The following is a 25,519-nucleotide window of genomic DNA, read 5'->3' as shown; positions in this document are numbered from 1 at the left end:
TTTCTGGCCGAAGTTTGTGTCCGTGAGGCTCCAGAGGTCCGTCTGCAGTTCTGCGGGTATTCCCCAGAGCCAGGGCATAATCAGGATGCATCTGACTGAAATCCAAATAGCATGCACTTTTTGCCTCAACTTACACATTTCTGAGCCCAAATATCAGCATCAATAATATGTCAGCAGATCTGAATTTAGAAGAAGAATCAACATCGCATTCCCAAATGCCAGGGATTAACAAAGACATTGTTTTCTCCAACAAATATTTGGACCAAATGGCTTCTTTCTAGCCAATATGTTGATGCTCCAAGTTTCTGCTAGAAATCTGTTATCTCTAAATAGCAATTTCTGTCTCTTTACAGAAAATAATCAGATACAGAAAGAGTTTAATTACTCCTATAAGAAAACAAAACTCTGGTAATCAGTCCAAGAATTCAAAGAGTGGTATGACAAAATGCTTTTAAAAAATGATTGGCTCAAGTTAATGGTTCAATTTTGAAAACTGAGAGGAAGAGAATTTCATAAAATTGAAATTGCACATAAAGATGTTTGAAAAAAAATCAAGATCCTAGGATATAGAGGGGCAGAAAAACCCCATAGATGATGTTGGCTGTGCTCTCAACCATTCTTTCTGTATATTTTCTTGGGTCTGAGCAAAGTAGTGATCTTTAGACCCCAGCTACAAACCCCATCCTCAGAGCCTGCTTGCTTAGAAGGTAGGCATCAGGGGGCACGTGGGTGGCTCAGTTGGTTAAGCGACTGCCTTTGGCTCAGGTCATGATCCTGGAGTCCCGGGATCGAGTCCCGCATCGGGCTCCCTGCTCGGCAGGGAGTCTGCTTCTCCCTCTGACCCTCCCCCCTCTCATGCTCTCTCTATCTCATTCTCTCTCTCAAATAAATAAATAAAATCTTTAAAAAAAAAAAAAAAAGAAGGTAGGCATCAGGCTCCAGAGCACATATTCTGGAGAATATACTTTTCCTCTAAAGTGCATAACAATGCCTATTCCAGATCAGGCTGTTGGGAGGATTAACTAAAATTCAAATATGTAAAACAATAATCACAGAGCCTGGCATAAAGTAATTCTTCAATAAATTATAATTATTTTATCATTATTATTATGGAAAATCACAATATTTTATTTCAGATAATGTCCTTATAGCTATTCTTTCCTGATCCTCACTGTATAGTTTTGGTGTCATTTACCTCATATTCTCGATTTATATGGAACTAAGATTATTCTATTTCTGTTTTTCAAGGAGAGAAACTAAAACTAAATGTTTTGACTCAAGTTTTCTTGATGGGCCAAAGCAGGGGATATACTAGCACTTAATAATGTAAGCTAATGTAGTGTTTCTCAATAGGGACATGGAAAACTTTGGAAAGCTGTAGACACATTTTTGGTTGTCCCAATAACTGAGGAACTGTTGCTATTTAGCATGTGACCAGGGATGCTAGAAGTCCAGCACTACAAAAAATTGTCCCACATTCCTCCAAACATTCACATACTTCTCCAGACATTGAAGTGGATGAGAAAAACATACATTATACCTGCTCACAAACATCTGAGCCTAGACCCTATGGCTGTTTTAGATATAAACACAAAATATATATGAACATACTGCTTTGAAAACTCAGAGACTCAAAACAGAGGTTATTTACCAACTGGAAGGGTAATATTTCATTGTTTTAACAACTAATAGGTCTATATTGAGACAACCATCCATCAGCCCTGCAAACGTGCCTTGTGCTTTTTTTTTAATTGAGGAAACAATGAGTCATCAAGATTAACTTGAACATTTTACAAGAAACACAATAATAGGGTGGGTTGGCAAAATAGAGTTGCCATCTTTATAAGAGTTACCGGAGAAGTTTGAAACTATAAATACTGCCACTTCAAGTTTTTATAAATCTTCTAATCAGAAGGATCATCATATAGCACAAATGACCACAGATGGAATAAGGCACCCAGTGTTGAAGAAAGGAGATCTTACCAGGTATGTGACAAAGGGAAAAAAATCTAGACAAAATAATGTATTGGGCGCCTGGGTGGCTCAGTGGGTTGAGCGACTGCCTTCGGCTCAGGTCATGATCCTGGAGTCCCGGGATCGAGTCCCGCATCGGGCTCCCTGCTCGGCAGGGAGTCTGCTTCTCCCTCTGACCCTCCTCCCTCTCATGCTCTCTGTCTCTCATTCTCTCTCTCTCAAATAAATAAATAAAATCTTTTAAAAATAATAATAATAATAATGTATTGCCTTCTATTTAAGAATGAGTGGTTTAGGGATGCCTGGGTGGCTCAGTCAGTTAAGCGTCTGGCTCTTGATTTCAGCTCAGATCATGATCTCAGGGTCATGAGATGGAGCCCCAGGTCGGGCTCAGCCCTGGGTGTGGAGCTGCTTGAGATTCTCCCTCTCCCCTCTCCTCCCCGCCACATATGTGCGCACGTGTGTGCATGCTTTCTCTCTCTCTAAAGAAAAAAAAAAGAATGATACTGGTTTAAGAATAAGCAATAAAATGGTGAAAGATGGCGAAATTCAGTGGTGTAACAAACAACAGTCAAATGAACATGTATCCTGTGTGACAATGAGGTCTTCTACTTAGGTAACAGTATCAAGGACAAAAACTAATTAAGAAAAAGTAATCAACTTTCTAAAAATTACTGACAATGAATATAAAAGAGTTGTCAATGTTTAAGGTCTTTACAACTATTTAATAGGGAAAGTATTACATTTCCCAATTTAGAAACTTATGTAAAAGGTAAAGTTGCAACTATAACTGGTTAGCAACACAGTATTAAAAGATAAACTGAGGCATATTAAAAATTTTAAGAATTTGAGGAAAAAAATCCATGTGAATCAGGCAGCATCCAAACTAGCTGAAGAAAGGAGCTCCGAGGACCTGTATAAAATGAAAAATGTTTATAGGCAGAAGGGAGCAGGAACAAGGAAGTTATACGAGGCAAAAAAACTGGTTGATCACCATAGTTACTTTCCTTTTGGGCAAGTAGCTGTCTATTGGGCACATTATCTAACTAGTGCTGATCAGGTGATTCCTGATTGACTGGTTTAACATTCTATTTCTGGAGGGCTGACACTGTTAAGTCTCAATTAGGCGACATGGGGCTCAGCAAAAGCAACTTCATTTTGGACCTGTGTCTTGTTTTTAGCAAAATAGGTTTACACCAGCTTTCAAAAAAGGAGCAAGAAATACTTTAGCAATTTATTATCTTATTCCTTGACTATTAATTGCTAAGAACTGTAGTAAGAGACTTGCTAGATCAATAGATGCTACTTGGTCTATTTATAAAACAAAGAGTGACCCCTTAGGGGCACCTGAGTGGCTCAGTTGTTAAGCCTCTGCCTTCAGCTCAGGTCATGATCCCGGGGTCCTGGGATCAAGCCCCGCATCTGGCTCCCTGCTCCGCGGAAAGCCTGCTTCTCCCTCTCCCACTCCCCCTACTTGTGTTCCCTCTCTCCCTGTGTCTCTCTCTGTCAAATAAATAAATACTAAAAAAAAGAGTGACCCCTTAAATGACAGATTATTTTGTAATATGTTCAATGACATGAAGAAGAGTTTGTATATCTTATCTTACAAAAGGAAGTAAGTTGACCCTCCAAAAGAAATTATTTGGGGTTTGGGTTTTTGGTGTTTTTTTTTGGCTTAATATTTGATACTATTGTTGAATACTATCTTTGATTTTTTATCTTATCAAATGAAAAATTAAGCAATAAAAATGAAAATATAAAATTACACAACCCCTCTAAAATCTACTGAAAAGCTTAAGTAAAGGCCTTCTTAAACTGGAAGGAAATGAGATCATTAAAGTAAAAGAAAATTTAGTGAGAGTTAATAGCCAATTTAAATAATTTTAAAGTAAGCCTGCCCACAGATTTCCAGAGCTTCTGTTTTTGCAACAAATAGAAAATGATTGGTTTAAATCATTGATTTGAGAATAGACTTCCAATTGGACGCTGTTAAAAAGATTTGATAATGAAATTTAAAGATCTTATGACCTTTCCGATACCATTTTCTGTGATTTACCCATTTAAAAAAAGAAATGGGACATGTTCTCCAGTATTTCCAGGAAGAATTAACTGAGCTAAAAATTGACTTGGAGAGTAAAGCATAATTTAACTAGAGTAACTACAAAAGAATTAGATCCACTAAGACTTTTATACTTATTTCTCTGGAAACATCTAAATTATTTATAGCATTTCTAAGTACATATTTGGTCAAAAAAAGATTCTCTGATAAAGTGAAACTGTTGCAAAATATCAAAGCCACTGTGCCTTGTAACAGAAGAGAAAGGGTACTCCGTTTTTTCTAGATCTACAACAAAATATTACATTAACAGACATACAGAAAATGCTGGGATATCCCTGACTTTTATTGCTAACTGTTTTTCAAATGTTTTATGCTATTGTCATACTCTTTACAATTTCTGAAGCAATAATGATAAGCAACCTAAGTTGTGAAAGTTATATTTTGCAATTATTTGTCCTGTGTTATCTGTCATTTTTCAGTCTTGCTCTGATACTGGGGCCAGAAGTCCAGGTCCCACTGTTTCTCTAATGTTTCTTGTATTTCCATTTCCTCTCCTCTAACCCCCATGACTCCTCTAAGGTCATTGTCTTCAGGGCCTTTTATCCGCCCATTTGTTAAATACTCCAATATGTTTCTATCACAGATAAATACATTTTAGCAATATAACCAATACTCCATTGTCACATGTAAAACTAAGGCTATGGCATTTGGTCAAATTTGATAATTTTGTTACTCAAATATTCTGGAGTACTCTGGGTTTATTTTTTACCCTTTTTCTAGGGTTACTGAGAGAGGTCTATTCCAGGCCCCAACTAGAACGGTGCATTTGTCTACTTTTGTCATTTATCTTGTCGATTTGGCTTCATGTATTTGAAGCTGGGGCTATTAGATGCACACAAATTAAACATCGTACTGATACTTTTGTACTGATACAAAATAGAGTACTGATACTCTATTTCAAAAAACACTTTCACCAAAGGCCAGTTGATCTAATCTAAGCATAGATCAGCCTTATTTTTCTCTCGGCTCAAGTTTGCATGGTATACCTTTTTCATCTGTTTACTTTTATTCTTCCTTTTTCTTTGTATTTCTTGAATATAGTATAATGTTTTATTGTTCAATCTAGTCTGACAATCCTTGACTTTTACTTGGATTCCATTAATATTTAATATAACATGTATTTAAGTTTGATTCCTTTTTTTTTTTTCTATTTGGTCCATTTGTCTTATATGTTACCTTTCTTCCTTTTTGCCTTCCTTTATATTCATCAAATATTTTTATCATTTCATTTTCCCCCCTCTTATTTTATATGATTTTACTCTGCTTTTACCAGTTATCAGAGATTATAATATGTCTCACTGGCATTACTTTTATCAGTTTCCAGACAGTTCAAACACTGTGACTCCATTATTCCCCTTCCTGCCTTTCATGCTATGATTCTCATGTATTTTCATTCTTCCTATTTCAAGCTCTTAAAATGTTATTCTTTCATGCTGTAACTAATTATTTAGATTTACCCATGTATTAGCCATTACTCACCAATCCTGTTTGCACTTCCATGCATTCACCTGGGATGATTTTTCTTTATGAAAATTCACTTTAGATTTTTCTTTTAGCGTGAGTCTAGTGGTAGAGGCAAATTCTCTTTGTTGTGTTGTTTTTGTTTTTTTTTTTTAAGATTTTATTTATTTACTTGACAGAGGGAGAGAGAGAGTGCACAAGCAGGTGGTTTGGCAGGCAGAGGGAGAAGCAGGCTCCCTGCTCGGCAGGGAGCCTGATGCAGCGCTCAATCCTAGGACCCTGGGATCATGACCCAAGCCAAAGGCAGACGCTAAACCAACTGAGCCACCCAGGCGTCCCAGATTCTCTTTGTTTTATTGCAAATACATTTGTTTTGTTTTTTAGTCTTTAGAACAGTTTAGTCTTTTCCCCTTTTTTATTGAAGTATAATTAACATACAGTGTTATATTAATTTCAATATACAATACAGTGTACAATATAATGATTCAGCATTTCTGTATACTGTTCAATCCTCCTCCAGATAAGTGTACTTCTGATCCTCTATCTGTTTCACCCTTCCCCCCACTCAACTCTTCTCTGGCAACCACCAGTTTGTTCTCTGTGTTTAGAGCCTGGGGTTTTTTGTTGGTCTCTTTTTTGTTTGTTTTGGGTTTTTTGGGTTTTTTTTTTTTTTTTTTGCTTTTTAAACTGGACATATGAGTGAAATCATATGGTATTTGTTTTTCCTTGACTGACTTATTTCATTTAGCATTATACTCTCTAAGTCCATCCATGTTATTCCAAATGGCAAGACCTCATTGCTATTTATGCATTTTCTTTTTTTTTTTTTCTTTTTTGAAGATTTTATTTATTCATTTGAGAGAGAGAGAGAGCATGAGCAGGGGGTGGGGCAAAGGGAGAGGGAAAGGGACAAGCAGACTCCCCGATGAGCAGGGAGCCCGATGTGGGGCTCGATCCCTGGACCCTGTGAGATAATGCCCTGAGCCCAAGTCAGACGCTTAACCAACTGAGCCTCCCAAGAGCCCCTTTTATGCGTTTTCTTTATGCATTAATCTATGGATGGACATTTGGGTTACTTCCATACCTTGGCTATCATAACTAATGCTGCAATAAACATAAGGGTGCATATATCTTTTCGAATAAGTGTTTTCATTTTCTTTTCTTTTTTTTTTTTTAAAGATTTTATTTATTTATTCATGAGAGACAGAGAGAGAGACAGAGGCAGAGGGAGAAGCAGGCTTCCCGCGGAGCAGGGAGCCCGATGCGGGACTCGATCCCAGGACCCTGGGATCATGACCTGAGCCGAAGGCAGACGCTTAATGACTGAGCCACCCAGGTATCCCGTGTTTTCATTTTCTTTGCGTAAATACCTAGTAGTGGAATACTGAATCTAGGATAATTCTATTTTTAATTTTTTAAAGAAACTCCCTACTGTTTTCCACAATGGCTGTACCAGTTTGCATTCCCACCAACAGTGCATGAGGGTTCCTTTTTCTCCATATCCTCACCAACACTTATTTCTTGTAGTGTTGATTTTAATCATTCTGACAGGTGTTAGGTGGTATCTCATTGTGGTTTTGATTTGCATTTCCCTGATGCTGAGTGATGTTGAGCATCTTTTCATGTGTCTGTTGGCCATCTGTATGTCATTCTTGGAAAAATGCCTATTCAGATCCTCTGCCCATTTTAATTGGATTATTTGTTTTCTGGGTGTTGAGTATTTCAAATATTTTCAAATATTTGCTTTTGTCCCATTCTATTCTCTATTTTGGAGACTACTGCTACGTGAATGTTAGACCTTTTCACTGGGTCATGTATCTTCCATTTTTTTCCTCTTCATCTGTCTATTTTCTTCTAATTTATCTTTCTGTTCACCAATCCTGTGAGATATCTAACCTGTTAAACTCAGCCATAGAGTTATTTTTCAGTGCTTGAATTTTTATGTTATGTTCTAGAAACTTTAGTGTTTGATGAAATTCTTCATTTTATCTATTTTATTGAAACAACATTTATAGTCATTTTAAAGTCTGTGTTGGAAAACTCCAATAACTGAGTGGCCTATTGATTTCTAGTACATCTTTTGTGTTTTGAGCTATCTGTTTGTATTTTCCTGCATAATAAAATGAATGAATGCAATGGCAGAATCTAGAGATAATTTGAGTCTCTGGTTGATGTTTTATTCCTCCAGAGAGGATTTATTTTACTTTAGGCAGAGGGGAGGGGAGATGGGTAGTTAACAGTATTGGCAGATCGCCTTAATCTAATCTGGGCTTTACCTATTTCAAAACTGGGTTTCAGTCTTTATAAAGGCTGGTATTTTTTGTAATTTGCCCTTACTCCCAGGGTATAGGCCCTTCTCACCCTACTGAAAGTGTGAGTGTTTTGGTGTTCCCACTCTTTGGTGGGACCTGAAATCCTTTCTTTTTCTCTCTGCCCTTGTGAGATAGCTCAAAGCTCTCCCCAGTTTTTTTTAGCAGCAGCTGCTTGACTTTGAAACCTCTTCGTTCGGTGTCACCTCCCACTGGTGTCACCAATGTTCTGAGGGGGAAGGTACACACCTCAGTGCACTCCCCTTCTCTCTGGGACTTCTGTGCCTCGATTTCCGATTGCCTCGGTAGTAATCTAAGGTCTTAAAACCAATGTTTGTTTCTTTTGTCTCGCGTGTCTAGATACACTCAAGGGGAGGGTTCATCTCCAGCTAACTACTCTACAATTGTCAGAAGGCCAGGATCAGTCCTGTTGTTTTAGCTTCTCCAGGTGAGCTCAGAAAGCTTCGGGATAGAGTAGTAACTTTTCTACTCTAACAATAATGTGCAACAGGACCCACAAATACACTTCTTCACAGAGGGCTTCCTCAGCTCTGCCTGCTTCTCTCAGGGTATCAAGTGTCTTTTTGACTCTCATCCTTTCAGGATCTCAAGCTTTAACAGTGATCCAATAAAGGTATTTCCATTCAGGGACTAATTCAAGACCCCATATTGCCATATGGTATTAAGATGTAATAACCAATACTTTAGAACGCCTGAAAGATACCAAAGATTCTATTGTCTCAGATTAATAGGGCAATCACAGTGTTGATGATAACAATGTTTGTAATTTGAAAATTGTATTCTTATCTACTTTTATATTAATTTCTTAAAGGGTAAATGAGACACAAAGAGATTAAATTGCCTGGTCACAAGTCTAGTTAGTGAGAGCTAGGACATCAACCTATTTATTTTAATATGTATACTATGTTTTTCACAATACATAACTGTACTCTTTTTTTTTTTTTTTTTGCACTGAAATGTATATGTTGGGTGGCCTCTGAAAGGCCTTCCATTTCAGTCAATCTAAATAAGAGATCTGGGTAATGTTTATTATCTAATGGTAGTCGCTTCGGGAGGCACATCTGCATAGTGGCCTAGTGGTTCTCAAACTGCAGAGAAACCTCTGTGCCCTTTGTAATTCCTACCACGGCTCCTACTTAGGCTTCTGCTGCTGGGTCACAGACAAGTGGAAACAGCGGGTCCCATTCACATAGCTTCAGTCTCCCAGTGCTATTTCCAAACAATGTCTGCTTCTCTCAGGAGTGACCCACACTTCCTTACGTGAGTCATCTGCCTTTGGCCAGAATCTCAAATGGAAGTAAAGTCCCCAGCGAGGCTATATGAACCAGCCATGGTGCTCCCTATTCCTTTTGAGTGCAATTCAGTGACCTATGCAGATGCCTTTACCAAGGATCCCATGAACTTAGCCTGGCATTTTCCTGAAAGAGCAAGAATCTCTCTCTAAATGAGTGGGCATCCATAAAAGCTGACTACCCCCACTTGGGGCTCCAATTAATTTATCTCAACATTCCCATCCATGTGAAGGGCAGTCAAGCTGCAAGCTCGCGGCGCCTCGGTGTCTGGTGGCACAGAGATCGCAACATTCAAAGGAAACCCAAGAATCCTTTCACCATAAGCAGGAGTTTCTATCTAACTGGGGAGTCCACATCTGTGTGCCAGTCCGAAAAGGCCCTCTGAAGTTTATCCTGACATTGTGCTTTTTTTTTTTTTTTTAAAGACTTGGCAGCGGGCCCTTTATAAGTGGCAGCATTAGTTTTGGTTTTTGTTTTTTGTTGTTGTTTTTTGTTGTTGTTGTTGTTTTTTAAAGATTATTTATTTATTTATTTGAGAGAGAGAATGAGAAACAGAGAGCATGAGAGGGAGGAGGGTCAGAGGGAGAAGCAGACTCCTCGCTGAGCAGGGAGCCCGATGCGGGACTCGATCCCGGGACTCCAGGATTACGACCCGAGCCGAAGGCAGTCGCTCAACCAACTGAGCCACCCAGGCGCCCGGTTTTTGTTTTTTTTTTTAAGATTTTATCTATTTATTTGTCAGAGAGAGAGAGAGAGCACAAGCAGGGGAAGAGGCAGAGGGAAAGGGAGAAGCAGGCTCCCCACTGAGCAAGGAGCCCGATGCGGGGCTCGATCCCAGGATCCTGGGATCATGACCTGCGCCAAAGGCAGACGCTTAACCAACAGAGCCACCCGGGTGTCCCTTTCCTGACACTGCTTTGGAAGGCAAGTAGGGCAGGCGCAGCACTGTTAATGTCTCTTGACACTTTTATTTTGCAGTGTTTTCTGTCTTTGGTTTCTTTGCTCTGTCACTACCTACAAGTGATAATTGGTTAGTCAGTCCCTGGCTTTGCTAAAAGCAAGTGATCCAATATATAGCTGAACTCCTAGCATTAACCCCTCAAAATCTATGAAGTGTTTATTCCCGCCTCCTGCCCCCAACCCAGGCATTGCCATCAGGTTCAGAAAAGAAAAAAATGGACCCTGTATGCTCTGGATCAGCAGACTCTGGAAGTGGATATAGTTTCTTAGGGCATATAAAAAGGAAAAGGTTTTAATAAGTGATTGGTATTTGTATGCTTTTTTTAAAAAGTTTAATTTTCACTTTTATCAAGCTGTCCAATTACAAAGATAGAAGTGGTAACAAGCTGAAAAGTTATCTTATGTGCAAAATCCCTTGAAATTAAAAAGAATTTTTTGCTTATTTATGGATATCCCAAGAGAATTTTAGTATTTTCTAGAGGGAGGAATACACCTCTAAAAAAAGAATATGGATTCATACCAACAGTGGGTAAGGCGGATATATGTGAAGAAAAAAAGTGTCAAATACACATCTTTATATTTAAATGTGCTATCATTTATCATGAGATTTCTGTTTGTTCCAGATGTTTCCTTAATCCTTAGTAATACTACATTTAGCTGTGAATAAAAAAGATATGCTCTTTCCCACTATATGATTTCACTCACGTGTGGACTTTAAGACATAAAACAGAGGCGCCTGGGTGGCTCAGTCGTAAAGCATCTGCCTTCAGCTCAGGTCATGATCCCAGGGTTCTGGGATGGAGCCCCGCATCGGGCTCCCTGCTCAGCCGGAAGCCTGATTCTCCCTCTCCCACTCCCCCTGCTTGTGTTCCCTCTCTCACTGTGTCTCTCTGTCAAATAAGTAAATAAAATCTTTAAAAAAAAAAAAAAGACACAAAACAAATGAAAAAAAGGAAAAAAGAGACAAAAAAGCAGACTCCTAAAAATAGAGAACACACTGGGGGGTTACTGGAAGGAAGGTGGGGGGATGGCTAAATCAGGTGAAGGGGATTGAGAGCACAATTACGAGCAACGAACAATGTATAGAACTATTGAATCACAATATTGTACACCTGAAACAAATATAACACTGTATGTTAATTATATTGGAATTTTTAAAAAAAAATTTTTTTAAATAAACAGCAACAACAAAAGATTTGCTCTTTCTTCTGTAGATCAAGCTAAAAATTTCTCTTGAGAAACAGCTCATGTTTTCAGGACCAGCTCTCATGCCATAGGAAATAAAACCTGAAATGTTTCAAAACTAAATTTCTTCCACCTAATTTATTTTCTAGATTAATTTACCTCTTGCTCTGGGTTAGAATCGAGAATTCCAGTCCCATGGAGACATCCGCCAGCATAAAAGCTGAAAATATTCTGTTGAATTCCCTGAAGATAGGAAGAATGATTATTGGAACATAAAGTTTGGTTTTGAAAACTTTTAGAATTTCTGTCAGTGAACATTTATTGGGACATTTTCAATGTGTGTTTATTACAAAGTACAATGAAGTTTATGGAACAGCTTCTAAAATGATTCTTGCCCCACTAGAATTTCTTTACATAGAGTGAAAAAAAACTAGTATTTTTTCTACATGTGGAAGAATTACCTTAAAAGTTATAAACTCTCAAACATCTCAACTTTCGTTTCCAAGGACCTGTACACATTCAAGCATCTAGAAAGCACTCATAAAATTTTTTGACAACCATTATATTTCTTGCACTGCTAAATATTTATGGAAGAAATGAACTGTTTATTTTCATCTATTTCCTTATTAGCTTTGCAATTCACAAAGGAAAAAAAGGTATTGACATAAACAGCAATAAAAAATTTGTGATCTGTTGATTTGGGATATGTCCTTTAGGATTAGGACTGTTTTTATTTTTCATATAAGAAGGTGACTGTTAGAAAACTGTAGAAACCAAACCCAAGCTGTTTTTCTTTCTTTAAAGATGAAGTCTTTTCTCCCTAAAGCATGGAGGTCCCCAAAATACTGTTATCAGGTTTATAAGATATCACGTATTGACTGTGTTATCCCATATACGTGAAATTGTAAACGACTCTGTCTACATGTACGGAGCTCAGAGTCTTATCATCTCTGGGATTGTGTTCATCGAAGTATAAAACAATGGTTTTCCATGGTAGAAAGTGTGGGATGAATTCTACTCCAAACTTCATGTTTTTCTTGATTATTTGAGTGGCTTTCAAAAGAAGGCAAATGGTGGATTTTTTATCAAGATAGTCAAAACATGTATTGGAAGTTTCGCTCCTCGGACCCCCTTGTAGTTTGCAACTCGAGCACGGCCTCCCCGGCGAGCTCCTCCCACAACCGCGGGGGGTCCGCTTCCGCAGCCCTCCGCCCCCGGCGGCGCCTCTGGGGCCGGATCGCAACCGCCTCCTCTGGAGCTTTGTAGGTAGCGCCGCCGGTTTACAAGAGCCTCTCTGCTGGGACCAGATTTTCTGCCCTTATCTCACTCAGCTGCCAACTCTCACCAGGCAGAGATGTTCACTTTTTAATTCAGTCTGTCCGGGGTAGAGCCTGGATTTTTGCCTTTTCAGCAAGATTCTCCGGTGATGTTGAAACACACCCAAGGTCAGAGCATCTGGACTCCGCATATCCCAGTGAATGTGCTGTGCAATGGAACAAAGCCTTCTGTGCCCTCGACCTCGTTCGTCTTGTCAAAATCTGAGCAACCAGTGAGTCATCTCAGCATCCTGAGATCACTCCTCCATGAAGTCGTGAGCCAGAACCCGGCCAGGACAAGGGGCTCGAGAAACCAGGGCTGACCAGTAAGCGAGGGCTCCTCCTCTGGCAGGTCTACGACCAAAGGTCCCTTATAAAAGTCCCTTCAGGGTCTCTCCCCAGCCCAGGAGGTCCCTATAGCGTCAGCACATTCTGGCCAAGAATCCGGGTTGTGGGGATGACAGACTGCCTTTGAATTCTGGCTCCATCACTAGTGCATTTGGCTTTCTGCAATCCTCGGTTACTTTATCTGTTAAGTGGAAATAATACCAACTTCATAAGATTTTTTGAATTTACATCTATTAAAAGTTTTATTGAGATTTAATTCACATATGATACAATTCACACATTTAAAGAATGCAATTCCATGCTTTTCAGTATATTCACAGAGTTATGCAACCATCACCACTAATTTCAGAATGTTTTCATCACCCCAAAAAGGAACTCCATACCCATTAGCAGTCACTCCTCATCTCCCTGTCTTCCTTTCATTCCTGATCACACTAATCTATTTTCTGTTTCTATAGATTTCCCTACTGGGAACATTTCACATAAACGGAATCATTCATTATGTGGCCTTTTGTGACTATTTTCTTTCATCTAGCATGCTTTTAAGATTTATCCATGTTGTGGGCGCCTGGGTGGCTCAGTCGGTTGAGCGACTGCCTTCAGCTCAGGTCATGATCCCAGGGTCCTGGGATCGAGTCCCACATCGGGCTCCCTGCTCTGCGGAGAGCCTGCTTCTCCCTCTCCCACTCCCCCTGCTTGTGTTCCCTCTCTCGCTGTGTCTCTCTCTGTCAAATAAATAAATAAAATCTTAAAAAAAAAAAAAGATTTATCCATGTTATGGCATGTACCAATATTTACTCCTTGTTATTGCCAAATAATATTCCATCATAAAATTATGCCACATTTTGTTTATCCATTCATCAGGTAATGGACATTTGTGTTGTTTCCAACTTTGGGCTATTATGAACAGTGCTGCCATATAAACATTTGTGAGCAAATGCTTGTGTGGACATATGTTTTTATTTCTCTTGGGTGTATACCTAGGAGTGGAGTTGCTGGGTCATTCGGTAACTCTATGTTTAACATTTTGAGGAACCGCCAAACTGTTTTCCAAAGTGACTGCACCATTTTACATTTCCACAGCAGTGGATGAGGGTTCGGATTTCTCCACATCCTTGTTTGTATTTTTTGTTAAAGTTATTCTTGTGAATATAAAGTGGCATCCTATTGTGGTTTTGATTTGTATTTCCTTAATGACTAATAATAATGTAGAGTATGTTCTCATGTGCTGTTGGCTACTTCTATATCTTCTTGGGAGCAATGTCTCTTCAGATCTTTTGCCCATATTTTAACTGAGTACTTTGTCTATTTTTTTAGTGAGTTGTAAGGATTCTTTATATATTCTGGATACAAGCCTCTTGTCAGGTATAAGATTTGCAAATAATTTCTCCCTGTGGGTTGTCTTTTCCCTTTCTTGATTGTGCTCTTGGAAACAAAATACTTCTAATTTTTTCCAGTTTTGTTGAAAAATAATTGACCTACATCACGTATCGGTTTAAGGTATTTACATATATTGTGAAATGATTACCACAATAGGCTCAGCCAATATCTATCTTCTCACTCAGATACAATAAAAAGAAAGGAAAGAAAAAAAGAAAAAAGGAAAAACGAACTCTCCTTGTGATGAGAACTCTTGCGGTTTATTCTCTTAACAACTTCTCTATGTATAGCAGTGTTAGCTAGATTCGTTATGTCCCTAGTACTTACTCATCTTAGAACTGGAAGTTTGTATCTTTTGACCACCTTCCTCCATTTCCCCTCCCCCCATACTCTGCCTCGGGTAACCACAGTTCTGATCGCTTTTTCTGTGAGTTTGGATTTTTTCGTTGTTGTTTTTTAGGTTCCACATATAAGACAACACTTTTAATTTTGATGAAGCCCAATTTATCTATTTTTTTTCCTTTGGTTCCTTGTGTTTGGGGTACTGATGCCTAATCCAAAGTCATGAAGATTTACTCCTATGTACTGTGGAATTTCAACGAAGATTAACTGAGATAATGTATACAAATTCTGAACATGTCAATCTCAACACAAAGTAATTATCATAATTAAGATTATCCTTCAGATAATTCTGGGTTCCGCCTTCTACCCTTATCTTGTTTCTCTGGTGTCTACCCAGTGCCTCTCTCCTGGATTTTCTTCTCGGTTGTACTGGTTATCTGGCATTGATTTCAGACACTTCCTGATACACTGCTTCTGGAAACTTCATATAACCTTTAATTTGAATCAAATAGACAGACTCTTGCTTAATCCAGGTTCTGGACTGTCCAGGAGGGGGCATCAGACAACCAGAAGAGAATCCCCTGGAAAAATCTGTTCTAATCACATCTAATATCTACCATTGACTGAACACCTGCTGGGTAGCACCCTCCTTAATATTCTCTCTATTCATTGGAATAACTGTGGGCGTGAAGTATTCACATCCTGATTTGATAAAGGAGCTAGATTATTTTCAGAGCAGTTTAGTAACTTTCCCAACATTTCTAAATTTACTAATTGATGAGCTGAGATTTGACCAACTATGAAGCCTGTGGTCTTTCTTTCAGGCCACCAAATCTCAATCTTCCAGGGTAACAAGAAATGTTGAAGTAGAATTAGAACTTCCTTCTTTCGTTATTAGCGTTAAACAGCATTAAAATATTAATAAGAATGTGCTAAGAGAATATGTCCAGGACTTGGAAGACATTGAAAAGAACTGAAAATCAAGTTCACTTGTTCCAAAGACTCACAATATAAATGAGAATGCAAAACACAAGCAAGCAATGTCTGTAACCTGGGACCGGCTGCCGCAGAATCCCTGGCCACGTATGCAAGCACAGAACTTGCACACCTGGTGCCTGACGTGCTGCATTTCTAAGCAGCTCTTCACTAGAAAGTAAGAAACAGCAAGTAATAGACTTATTCCCTCACCGTGGGATCCCACATTTTTACTTGAGAAAACAGCACCTTTCCCTGAGGCTTTGTCTCTCTTACTATGAGTCCTAAACATTATAAAACCAGAGAGTTACAAAGCCAGTAAAATGTATATTGTTTGGCATACAGTAATAATAACGATGATGAACACCCCCAGGGCAGTGATGATGGGCCAGGTACCACTCCAAAGCCTTTACCTGTATGGTAACACACTGGATCCTCACTACAATCTCGTGTCACTGATACTGACTTCAAACCCATTACACAGATGAGAAAACAGAGGCCCAAAGTCAAAGTTATGTAACTTGAAATTGATAATAGCCAAAACTGGAACCCACAGGAAACCTGACTTCATAGTCTGTGCTCTTGAACACTGCAATTCTTTTTTCATGAAAAATCATTTAAAGCAAAAGATTTGGGAGGGGGGAACCCCATACGTATATACACCAATAGGGGACTGGCTGGGTAAAGAAATTCCCCGAACAATGAAAAAGTATAAAGAAGTTGTCACTGAGCTGAAAGACAAGATGTACAATGTGTATAATGCGCTGCCTTTACATTTAAAATAAATCTCTTTTTTCAAATTGTTTTTGGGAGAGCGTTGAGTTTTGGGAGTTTAGCCTTTGGTTGTTAGAAATTTTTTCCCAGTTTGTCATTTGATTTTTGATGTGCTTATGGTATAATTTGCTTTTATCTTCTGTACTTGAATTAATTTTTCATTTTATAGCTTTTGCATATTGAACCATCATTAGAAAGACCTTTCCCACTTCAAGGATGCAAAGAAATTCTCCCAGTATTTTCTTCTGGTGCCTTCAGTCTCTTTTACATATGGGATTTTTCATGAATTTTCAGTTTATCGTGATATACAGGTGGAGGTATGAATGAGCTCACTATTTTCACAACACCCATTATTAAACTGCCTTCTTTGCTCTTCTGATACGAGATGCCCTCTTTATCACAAATTGAATTTTCTTATGTATTTCGGACTTTTTCGGGATTTATTTTGTCCCTTTGGGACCATGTTTTTGATTTACAAGGCAGCTAGAGGCTTTGCCTTTGTACTCAAATATTATTTCAGCCTCACAGATACATTTATGGCCTTTTAATGTACCGTGTTATGGCCAACATCCCTCACTGGCCTGGGGAAGTTGCAGAAGTAGCAAACCGTGGTTTACCATGAGGCTTCAGGAGCAGCCCCATCTTTTTTTAAATTTTTTTTTTTTTTAAGATTTTATTTATTTATTTGAGAGAGAGAGAATGAGAGAGAGCGAGTACATCAGAGGGGGGAGGGTCAGAGGGAGAAGCAGACTCCCTGCCAAGCAGGGAGCCCAATGCGGGACTCGATCCCGGGACTCCAGGATCATGACCTGAGCCGAAGGCAGTCGCTTAACCAACTGAGCCACCCAGGCGCCCTGGAGCAGCCCCATCTTGAGAAACACGGTCCCTGGTGACAAAGATATTGTGACAATCCCCTGAGGCGGTTTTCGAATTCCTAGCATTCCGTGGGCTCCACTCTTTGGAAAACAGCAGGCATGAGGACTGGGATTGAATTCACACTGTCGGCAGCCCCAGAGAGAAGGTATACCACCTCTGTCCATGCACACGTCCTCAGCAGCGCGTACAAGTGCAGGACCGCAGTCAAACGTTCCAACTCTCTAGACTCCTGACTTGGTGTGTGCGTCTGCTTTTGGCTTCCAGGATCTGCACGTACTCCCCAGAGGCCACGGCACCAAGGGCAGCTTGACTTGGGCATCTGGTGAGAATTCCACAGGGTTTATTCCAGCCAAAGTCACTTTTCGTACCACAAAGCTCCTGCACGGGCCACTCCGTGACCCGAGGTCCCTTTAATCCTCTAGAAAGCCCCGCTTGGATGGGATAGACTTTCTGACAGCTTTTGAACTTCGCAGACTCCATATCAGACCTCTAGTCTCCAGTTACAAGCGCACAGGGGGATAAAGGCAGCAGGATTGCTGGGCCCCAAGACCTGCGTAGGACTTGGCCAGTGCTCTTGGCTCAATCTCTGTGCTGCGTTAAGCTCCAGGAACCCATGTGAATGCGTGTGTGCTTTCTAGGCCTGAACAGCTGGGAGGAAGGGGGCCGGTCACAAATTAAATTAGGAGGTGTAAAATGCCGTGGGAAGAAAAACAAACCAAGATGGCAAAAACAGGTGCCAACAGGCGTTTGTTCGCAACTCCATCAAAACTTCATTTCTTTGTGTACGATTAGCCGCTAAGCTGCATTAGGGAAAATTTCATGCTTCTCTGACCTTTTGATGTCCCAAAGAGAAAAAGAAGTAACACCTGTTGCCAAAAGATTTTCCGAGAGAGTAGGCTCCGTTCTCCAGTAATCTCAAGTGCTCCTCTATTCCACACTGTGTATGGATTTAAAGGTTGTATCCTTTAGAAACCAACCTCTTCAGGGACTAATTGAACAGTACAACCGTCCCTTTATTGTAATTTTCCAATTTATTTTCAGAGGATTCTCTCTTTATAAGCCTCAACAAGCTTGCATCACAATACTACTGACTGGTTCCTTGGAGTCCAAAGCCTCTCTCAGGTGCCCCCGATGATTCATGAATTCTAAGTAGGAGACCCAAAGGGCGACGTTTCCAGAGAACAGCCACACGACCCCATCGCACAGTGAGCCCAGCCTGCAGGTAAACACTGGGTTGCAATACAGCTGCTAATGATGATTCTGGGGCTCTATTCCCATTTGCTGGGGAACCTACAAAGGCGGAAGATTCCCCCTTGAATCGAAACTTCCGTCTCAAAAGGGTCTCAGTTCTCCATGCCGGGTGAGCCCAGCCAGCCTGCTCTACCAGTCCCTTAGGCATCTGAGCCCCAAGACAAACTTAGGTAGGCTTTCTGATATGAAATTAAAAGCAACACTGCCCTAAACCAACTTGAGAAATCTTATTTCTTCATGAAATCGGCATTCTGACTTTATGATGCTATGGTTGTGGAACAATTTGTAGATCCAGATTCCCTTCCAAATTATTGGATGGGGACAAGAATTGATAAGAATAAGAATTCAGGGGCACCTGGGTGGCTCAGTCAGTTAAGGGTTCGACTCTTGATCTCAGCTCAGGTCTTAATCTCAGTGTCATGAGTTCAAGCCCTACATTAGGCTCCACGCTGGGCATGGACTCTACTTTTTAAAAAAAAGAGTAAGAATTCAAAGGAAATGGTCTGCATCCACGACTGTCACTTCACAGAGATGGGCCTACTAACTGATATGCAACATTAATAATGTCTTACATTTCCTATGTGCAGCCCAGTTTTCCAGGAGTCATCCTCTTCACAGTGTTAGATATTCAGGGCTCCCACATGCGTGAATCAGTCAGCCTCATGTGCTTATACCTCATGGGCCGTGGGTTTTCTTGTCCTGGCCATTCGTCCCCACTGTGATTCATGAACCAGTCTCTTGGCTTTCAAGCTTGGCTGTCCACCAGTGGCATTTTCTTCACTATTTGAAGGCAAGACGGCAGAAAGATGGAGAGCAACTTGGAATTCTGGCCCAACCCAATGTTAACTGTTCGACCATGTACAAATTATGGATCTTCCCCTGTAACTAAGGCCTCTGCTGCTATAGAATGGGGATAATAATAATACCTGATGGGGATTTTTCAAGGATTATATAAGGCAAGCTATGTAAAGTGCTAGCTAAACACTAGCTAGGATTATTATTTTTCAAAAAAAGCATTCCTGTAATCAATACTGAACAGTCTCACGAATCACTCTTGAGGGCAACCCTGAAATGCAGAATTAGATGTAAAAATATCAAATTATTTCCCATAATTTGTAAACTGGTTCTTGGTAAATTTATCTCCATAACTGTAGCTCAATAGAAATAAATTAAACTCCATAGATTGAGGTTCTACCCCCTCATAGCACCAACATGAGAGGGTGGCTCTAAGTACCAGGGGCAGATGGACTGAAGGAACAGAATCATTCATTTCTTTACCACTTCCTATTTCATGCCGATCTATCCACATAAGAAAATCCCCAAAGTAATTTGTAAGCTCTGCAATAACTCAAGAAATAGAAATGGCTCTGCAAAAGAATGTGTAGACATTTTCTAGAAAGCCTGTCTCCTAAAAGGTGCAAAGTCTCAAAAGAAAAACAAATGACTAACAAATGACTAGGCTAACAGGAAATAACTCCCAAAAGAATGCCCACAGAAAGAGCCAGGGCCCAGAGCACTGCTGGGTCTCGTCCATGAGAGCTGCGCTTGCCGGGGGCGGAGGAGGTGCACAGATGCCCAAGATGTGCTCTCTTCTTCAGAGCCCACAGTACGCCAAAGCTTTTCTGGGGAAGTGAGGAGAATTTATCTCAGCTCCCTCTCTGAGCTACATGCTCTCGCTTACATGGGTCCTAAATAATCACCCTGTGACACTACGGTTTTAGAGAAGTTTTGCAAAGGCCTCTCTTTGAGATGCTGCCCTCAGCATTGCTATTCCTTTCAGATCACTGGGGTCTGAGCAAGATTCTAACCCAGACTCCCTCTTCCCCTAGGAAACATTCTCTTCCAGAGGGTTCTGAGGGCCTCTCCATACATCCATTGTATGTGCCTTCATTAAAGCATATGAATTCAAGAATGAGCACAGCAGAGGCTCCAGCTGATCAGTCCATGCTCCAGAATGATTCTGTCATTCTGGTGGGTTAGAGAACTACTACTTTAGCCATGGAAGTCTAATTCCATTGTCCTTTTTCATTTTCTGTTCTCACACTGAATATTGCCTCAGTCCATGAACTAGTACAAGTCAATTACAAGTAGGAGCAGTAATCAGAAAGGGACAAGGCTCACTAGAGTTAATAAAGGATTGTCTTTCCCCACAATTACTCTTCAGCAGAGGGGATTAATTAATCTATTCCTTAAAAACCGTTTTCTATGTGCTAACTTCAGACAAGTGTAGTTTTGGTGTGATCTGTGATACTGTTGTAATAGGAAACTAGACCTGCTAGGTAATTTTCAGTATATTACTAAGTACTTGATTGTAGGTGTCATTTAAATTTTCCTCTGCCTCCTCAGAGGTAACTCCTATCCTTCATATAAATTTTAGGTCAAATGGAAGTAACTACCTCCCATGAACTTACGGACACCCAGAGGATGAATGAGCGTCTGTACAATATTTCTGTGCTTTAGGGCAAGAGCATGAAAATATCTTGATTTCCCTTTCCCAAAGTATGATTTTACTTTTCCTGCTTTGCTCTCCCTTGTAAACTGTATTGGACAGGCGTCTGCCATCCTTGGGATGCTGGCCGTACCTATGACCTCTATCAGAAATCTTGCCTCTGATGCCTACTAAGAGAATCAGATGTAGGCAACCATGCTCGATACCAGAGAGCACTGCCACAGATGACTGGACAAAGAACGGCTCCTGACCCAGCGCTGACCTCTGATGTGGTTTGTCCTAAAGTCTACACACATTAGGAATGCCCTAAGCTGGATGTTGATTGGATGAATCAATCAAATCCTCTCTCCTGGATTAAACGCAAAGAAAAAAAGAATGGGAATAAATCCCAGACATGTAGGATACCATCAGTCGAACTAACATATAGGTAAGTGGAGTCCAAGAAAAAGAGAACAAGAAATAAGAATATATGAAGATACTTTTCCAAAAATAATGAAATACATCAAACCACAGATCCAAGAAGCTCCAATAAGTGTTGTAAGTAAGCAAGATGAAAATAACATGCATGCACACAGGCATATGCACACACAAAAATCTAGACACAGCATAGGTAAACTGCTCTAAAGCAAAGAAAATAATCTTGAAGGCAGCTAGCAAAAAGAAAAAAAGATGCAACATATATAAACAAACAAAAAAAGAATTACATCAGACTTCTCTTCCAAAACCATGCAAGACCAACAACAGAGTGATGTATTTTAAAAAATCATTAACTGACTTTATTTTTGTTAGTAGTTTTAGATTTACACAATTAAGAGGAAGTACATAGAGCTCCATATATCCACCCACTCCCCACTTCACCCTCCAACTCCGCACCCAGTTTTCTCTATTATTCTTTTTTAAAGATTTTATTTATTTATTTGACAGAGAGAGAGAGACAGTGAGAGAGGGAACACAAGTAGTAGGGGGAGAGGGAGAGGGAGAAGCAGGCTTCCCACCGAGCAGGCAGCCCGATGCGGGGCTCGATCCCAGGACCCTGGGATCATGACCTGAGCCGAAGGCAGATGCTTAACGACTGAGCCACCCAGGCGCCCCAGTTTTCTCTATTATTAACATACATCTTGCATTAGTGTTAAACAACTGTTACAAATGCTTATTGTAATATAATAATGTAGTTATAATTATTACATAATGTACCTTATTAATATATATTAACAATGTAAACTATGGACTACATTAACTGTAGTCCATACTCTACATTAAGGTTTACTCTTTGTATTGTATTGACACAAGCCTGATGACATGTATCCACCATTTGTTTTATTAAGAAGAGTTTCCTCACCCTAAAAATTCCTTTTGTTTCCCCTGTTCATCCCTCCCTCTCTTCCCACCTCCCAAGCCCCTGACAACCACTGATCTTTTCACGGTCATGGAGCATATTTAAAGTACTGGCGAGGAAAAAAAGCACAGTCAACCCACAATATATGTGTAGTGAAAATATTGTTCAAAAATCAAGGTGAAGTTAAGACTTGTGTATACAACAAAAACTGAGAGAACTCAATGGCAATAGATGTGTACCACCACGAATGTTAAATCAAAATTTTTCAGGCAGAAGTATTATTACTAGATAAAAACTTGGTTTGCACAAACAAATGAAAAGCACTGTAAATGGTAAAAATGAACCTAAGTATAAAAGATATTTTTCCTTGTTTTTAATCAATTTAGGAGATATTTGACTAAGGTAAGGTAATTAAGAGTTTAACTGTAGGGCTCATAATATATGTAAAAATAAAATGTATAGCAAAACAACAATAAAGGAGGAATTGGAAATATATTGTACAATTCCTATAGAATACATAAAGTAATATATCATTTTAACACAGTTGTGACAATTTAAAGTTGCATAATAAACTTTAAAAGAGGGCGCCTGGGTGGCTCAGTTGGTTAAGCGACTGCCTTCGGCTCAGGTCATGATCCTGGAGTCCCGGGATCGAGTCCCGCATCGGGCTCCCTGCTCAGCGGGGGGCCTGCTTCTCCCTCTGACCCTCTTCCCGCTTGTGCTGTCTCTCATTCTCTCTCTCAAATAAATAAATAAAATCTTAAAAACAAAACAAAACAAAACAAAAAACAAAACTTTAAAAGAAACATTAATTATTTAGAGAAAGTAAGGCTAACAATCACTAGGAAAGATCAAATGGATTCATAAAAAACAATCCAAAAGAAGAGGAAAAGGGGAATAGAGAATAAATGGAAAAAATAGAAAACAACTAGCAAGATGATAAATTTAAGTTCAACAATATCAATAAATAAATTTAAATGGTTTAAACACCCAGAATAAATGGCAGAGATAAAAACACAAACCAACCAGCCAGCAACAAAAGAATCAACTATGCCTGTGAACAAGAAACCTCCTAGAACAGAAGTCAACACACTATGGCTCATGGGCTAAGTCTAGCCTGGAGTATGGTTTTTTTTAAGGTCTACATATCAGACAAAGTTGACATCAGAACAAAGAATATTAGGAGGGATAAAGAGAAGCATTAGACAATGATGAATGGGTCATTTCATCCCATAGACATAAATATCTTAAATATGTATGAACAAATCTTCAATAACATGAAGCAAAACCTAATAGAACTAAAAGGAAATGGGTGCCTGGTGGCTCAGTCAGTTAAGTGGCTGCCTTCGGCTCAGATCATGATCCCAGGGTCCTGGGATCGAGCCCCACATCCAGCTCCCTGCTCAGCGGAGAGCCTGCTTCTTCCTCTCCCTCTGCCTGCCACTCTGCCTACTTGTGCTCTCTTTCTCTGTCAAATAAATAAACAAAATCTTAAAAAAGAGAAAAACTGTATACAACTGTAACTGGAGTCTTCAACACTCATTTCTCAGTAATTGAAAGACAAAGCAGGAAAAAAAAATAGTAAAGATGTAAGCCTGAACACTACAAAGAACTTGACATAACGAACAATGATTGAATATTCTACCCAGTAACAACAGAATATACATTCTTTTCAAGTACACATGAAAGATCCACCAAGATGGGTCACATGCTGGTCACAAAACAAATCCCAACAAAGTTAAAAAGAACAGAAAGTATATAAAGTGTATTCTCTAACCTAAATGGAAAGAGACCAGAAATCAATAGCCCATATATGGAAAATCCCAAAATGTTTAGAAATTAAATATACTTCTAAGTAACCCATGGATCAAAGGAGTCAAATAGAACTATCTTTAGAACTGAATGAAAATAAAGAGAAAACAATCCTGAACTTATGGGATGCAACTAAAATACATTTAGAGGGAAATTTATAGTGTTAAATGAATATATTAGGAAATTATCTGAGCTTCTACTTTAAGGAACTATGAAAGGAAGAGGAAATAAACTAAAATCAAGAAAAAGGACAGGGCGCCTGGGTGGCTCAGTTGGTTAAGTGACTGCCTTCGGCTCAGGTCATGATCCCGGAGTCCTGGCATCGAGTCCCACATCGGGCTCCTGGCTCAGCAGGGAGCCTGCTTCTCCCTCTGACCCTATTCCCTCTCATGCTGTTTCTCTCTCTCTGTCAAATAAGTAAATACATAAAAACTTTAAAAAAAAAAAGAAAGAAAAGAAAAGGACAGACATAAAGATAAAAACATGAAAAAATAAAATTGAAAGCAGAAAAGCAACAGAGAAAATCAATGAAACCAAAAGTAGTTCTTTTTTTTTTTTTTTTTTTTTAAAGATTTTATTTATTTGAGACAGAGAGAATGAGAGAGACAGAGAGCACATGAGAGGGGGGAGGGTCAGAGGGAGAAGCAGACTCCCTGCCGAGCAGGGAGCCCGATGCGGGACTCGATCCTGGGACTCCAGGATCATGACCTGAGCCGAAGGCAGTCGCTTAACCAACTGAGCCACCCAAGCGCCCAACCAAAAGTAGTTCTAATACAATTAAACACTAGCCAATCTGATGAGAGGAAGAGATAGGCAGAGGAGGGAGAAGAGAAAGGGAAGGAGAGGGAGAAGAAGACAAGACATAAATTACCAATATCAGAGATAAAAGAGAGAAAGTTCCTACAGATCATACGTATGTTAAAAGATAGAGAATATTACAAAAAACATTATGACAATGAATTTGATAACTTAAATCACCCATTCTCAGCCAACAGTGGGCAATTAGCCAAGACATTACATAATGTCTTGTGTAAAGACATTTTGGGTTGTCCCAAGTGGAGACTTCTGGCATCTAGTGAATAGAGGCCTGGGATGCTGCTAAACATCCTATCACGCAAAGGACACCCTCCCACAGCAAAGAATTATCCTACCCTAACGTCACTTTGGTTGAGAAACCCCGACTTAGATAAAATGGACAAATTTCTTAAAAGATGTCAACTACCAAAATTTTCTCAAGAATAAACAAATACAGCTGAGTAATTCTGTATCTATAAAAGACACTGAATTCACAGTTCAAATTTTTATTTTTTTATTTGAATTCAATTAACATATAATGTAT

The 25,519-nt window shown here is 39.5% G+C and overlaps 1 protein-coding gene across 2 annotated transcripts in view; it reads right to left on the bottom strand.

The window, feature by feature from the left end:
• Positions 1 to 11,629: 11,629 nt before the first annotated feature.
• The window catches only part of SNX13 (sorting nexin 13), a 157,293-nt gene continuing 143,403 nt past the window's right edge, over positions 11,630 to 25,519 (bottom strand). Inside the window, exon 26 of one of the 2 annotated variants that reach the window (XM_064575191.1) lies at positions 11,630 to 13,166. In XM_064575191.1, the coding sequence (XP_064431261.1) occupies positions 13,163 to 13,166 (4 nt within the window). In that variant the 3' untranslated portion in view covers positions 11,630 to 13,162. The remainder of the gene's footprint in view (positions 13,167 to 25,519) is intronic. The other variant, XM_064575186.1, reaches the window with a different exon arrangement.

Source organism: Mirounga angustirostris, unplaced genomic scaffold (genome assembly GCF_029215605.1).
Source record: "Mirounga angustirostris isolate CCGP_5_RB_7025 unplaced genomic scaffold, mMirAng1.0.hap1 SCAF_12, whole genome shotgun sequence".
Classification (NCBI taxonomy): domain Eukaryota; kingdom Metazoa; phylum Chordata; class Mammalia; order Carnivora; family Phocidae; genus Mirounga; species Mirounga angustirostris.
This window is presented reverse-complemented; position numbering and strand designations above follow the sequence as displayed.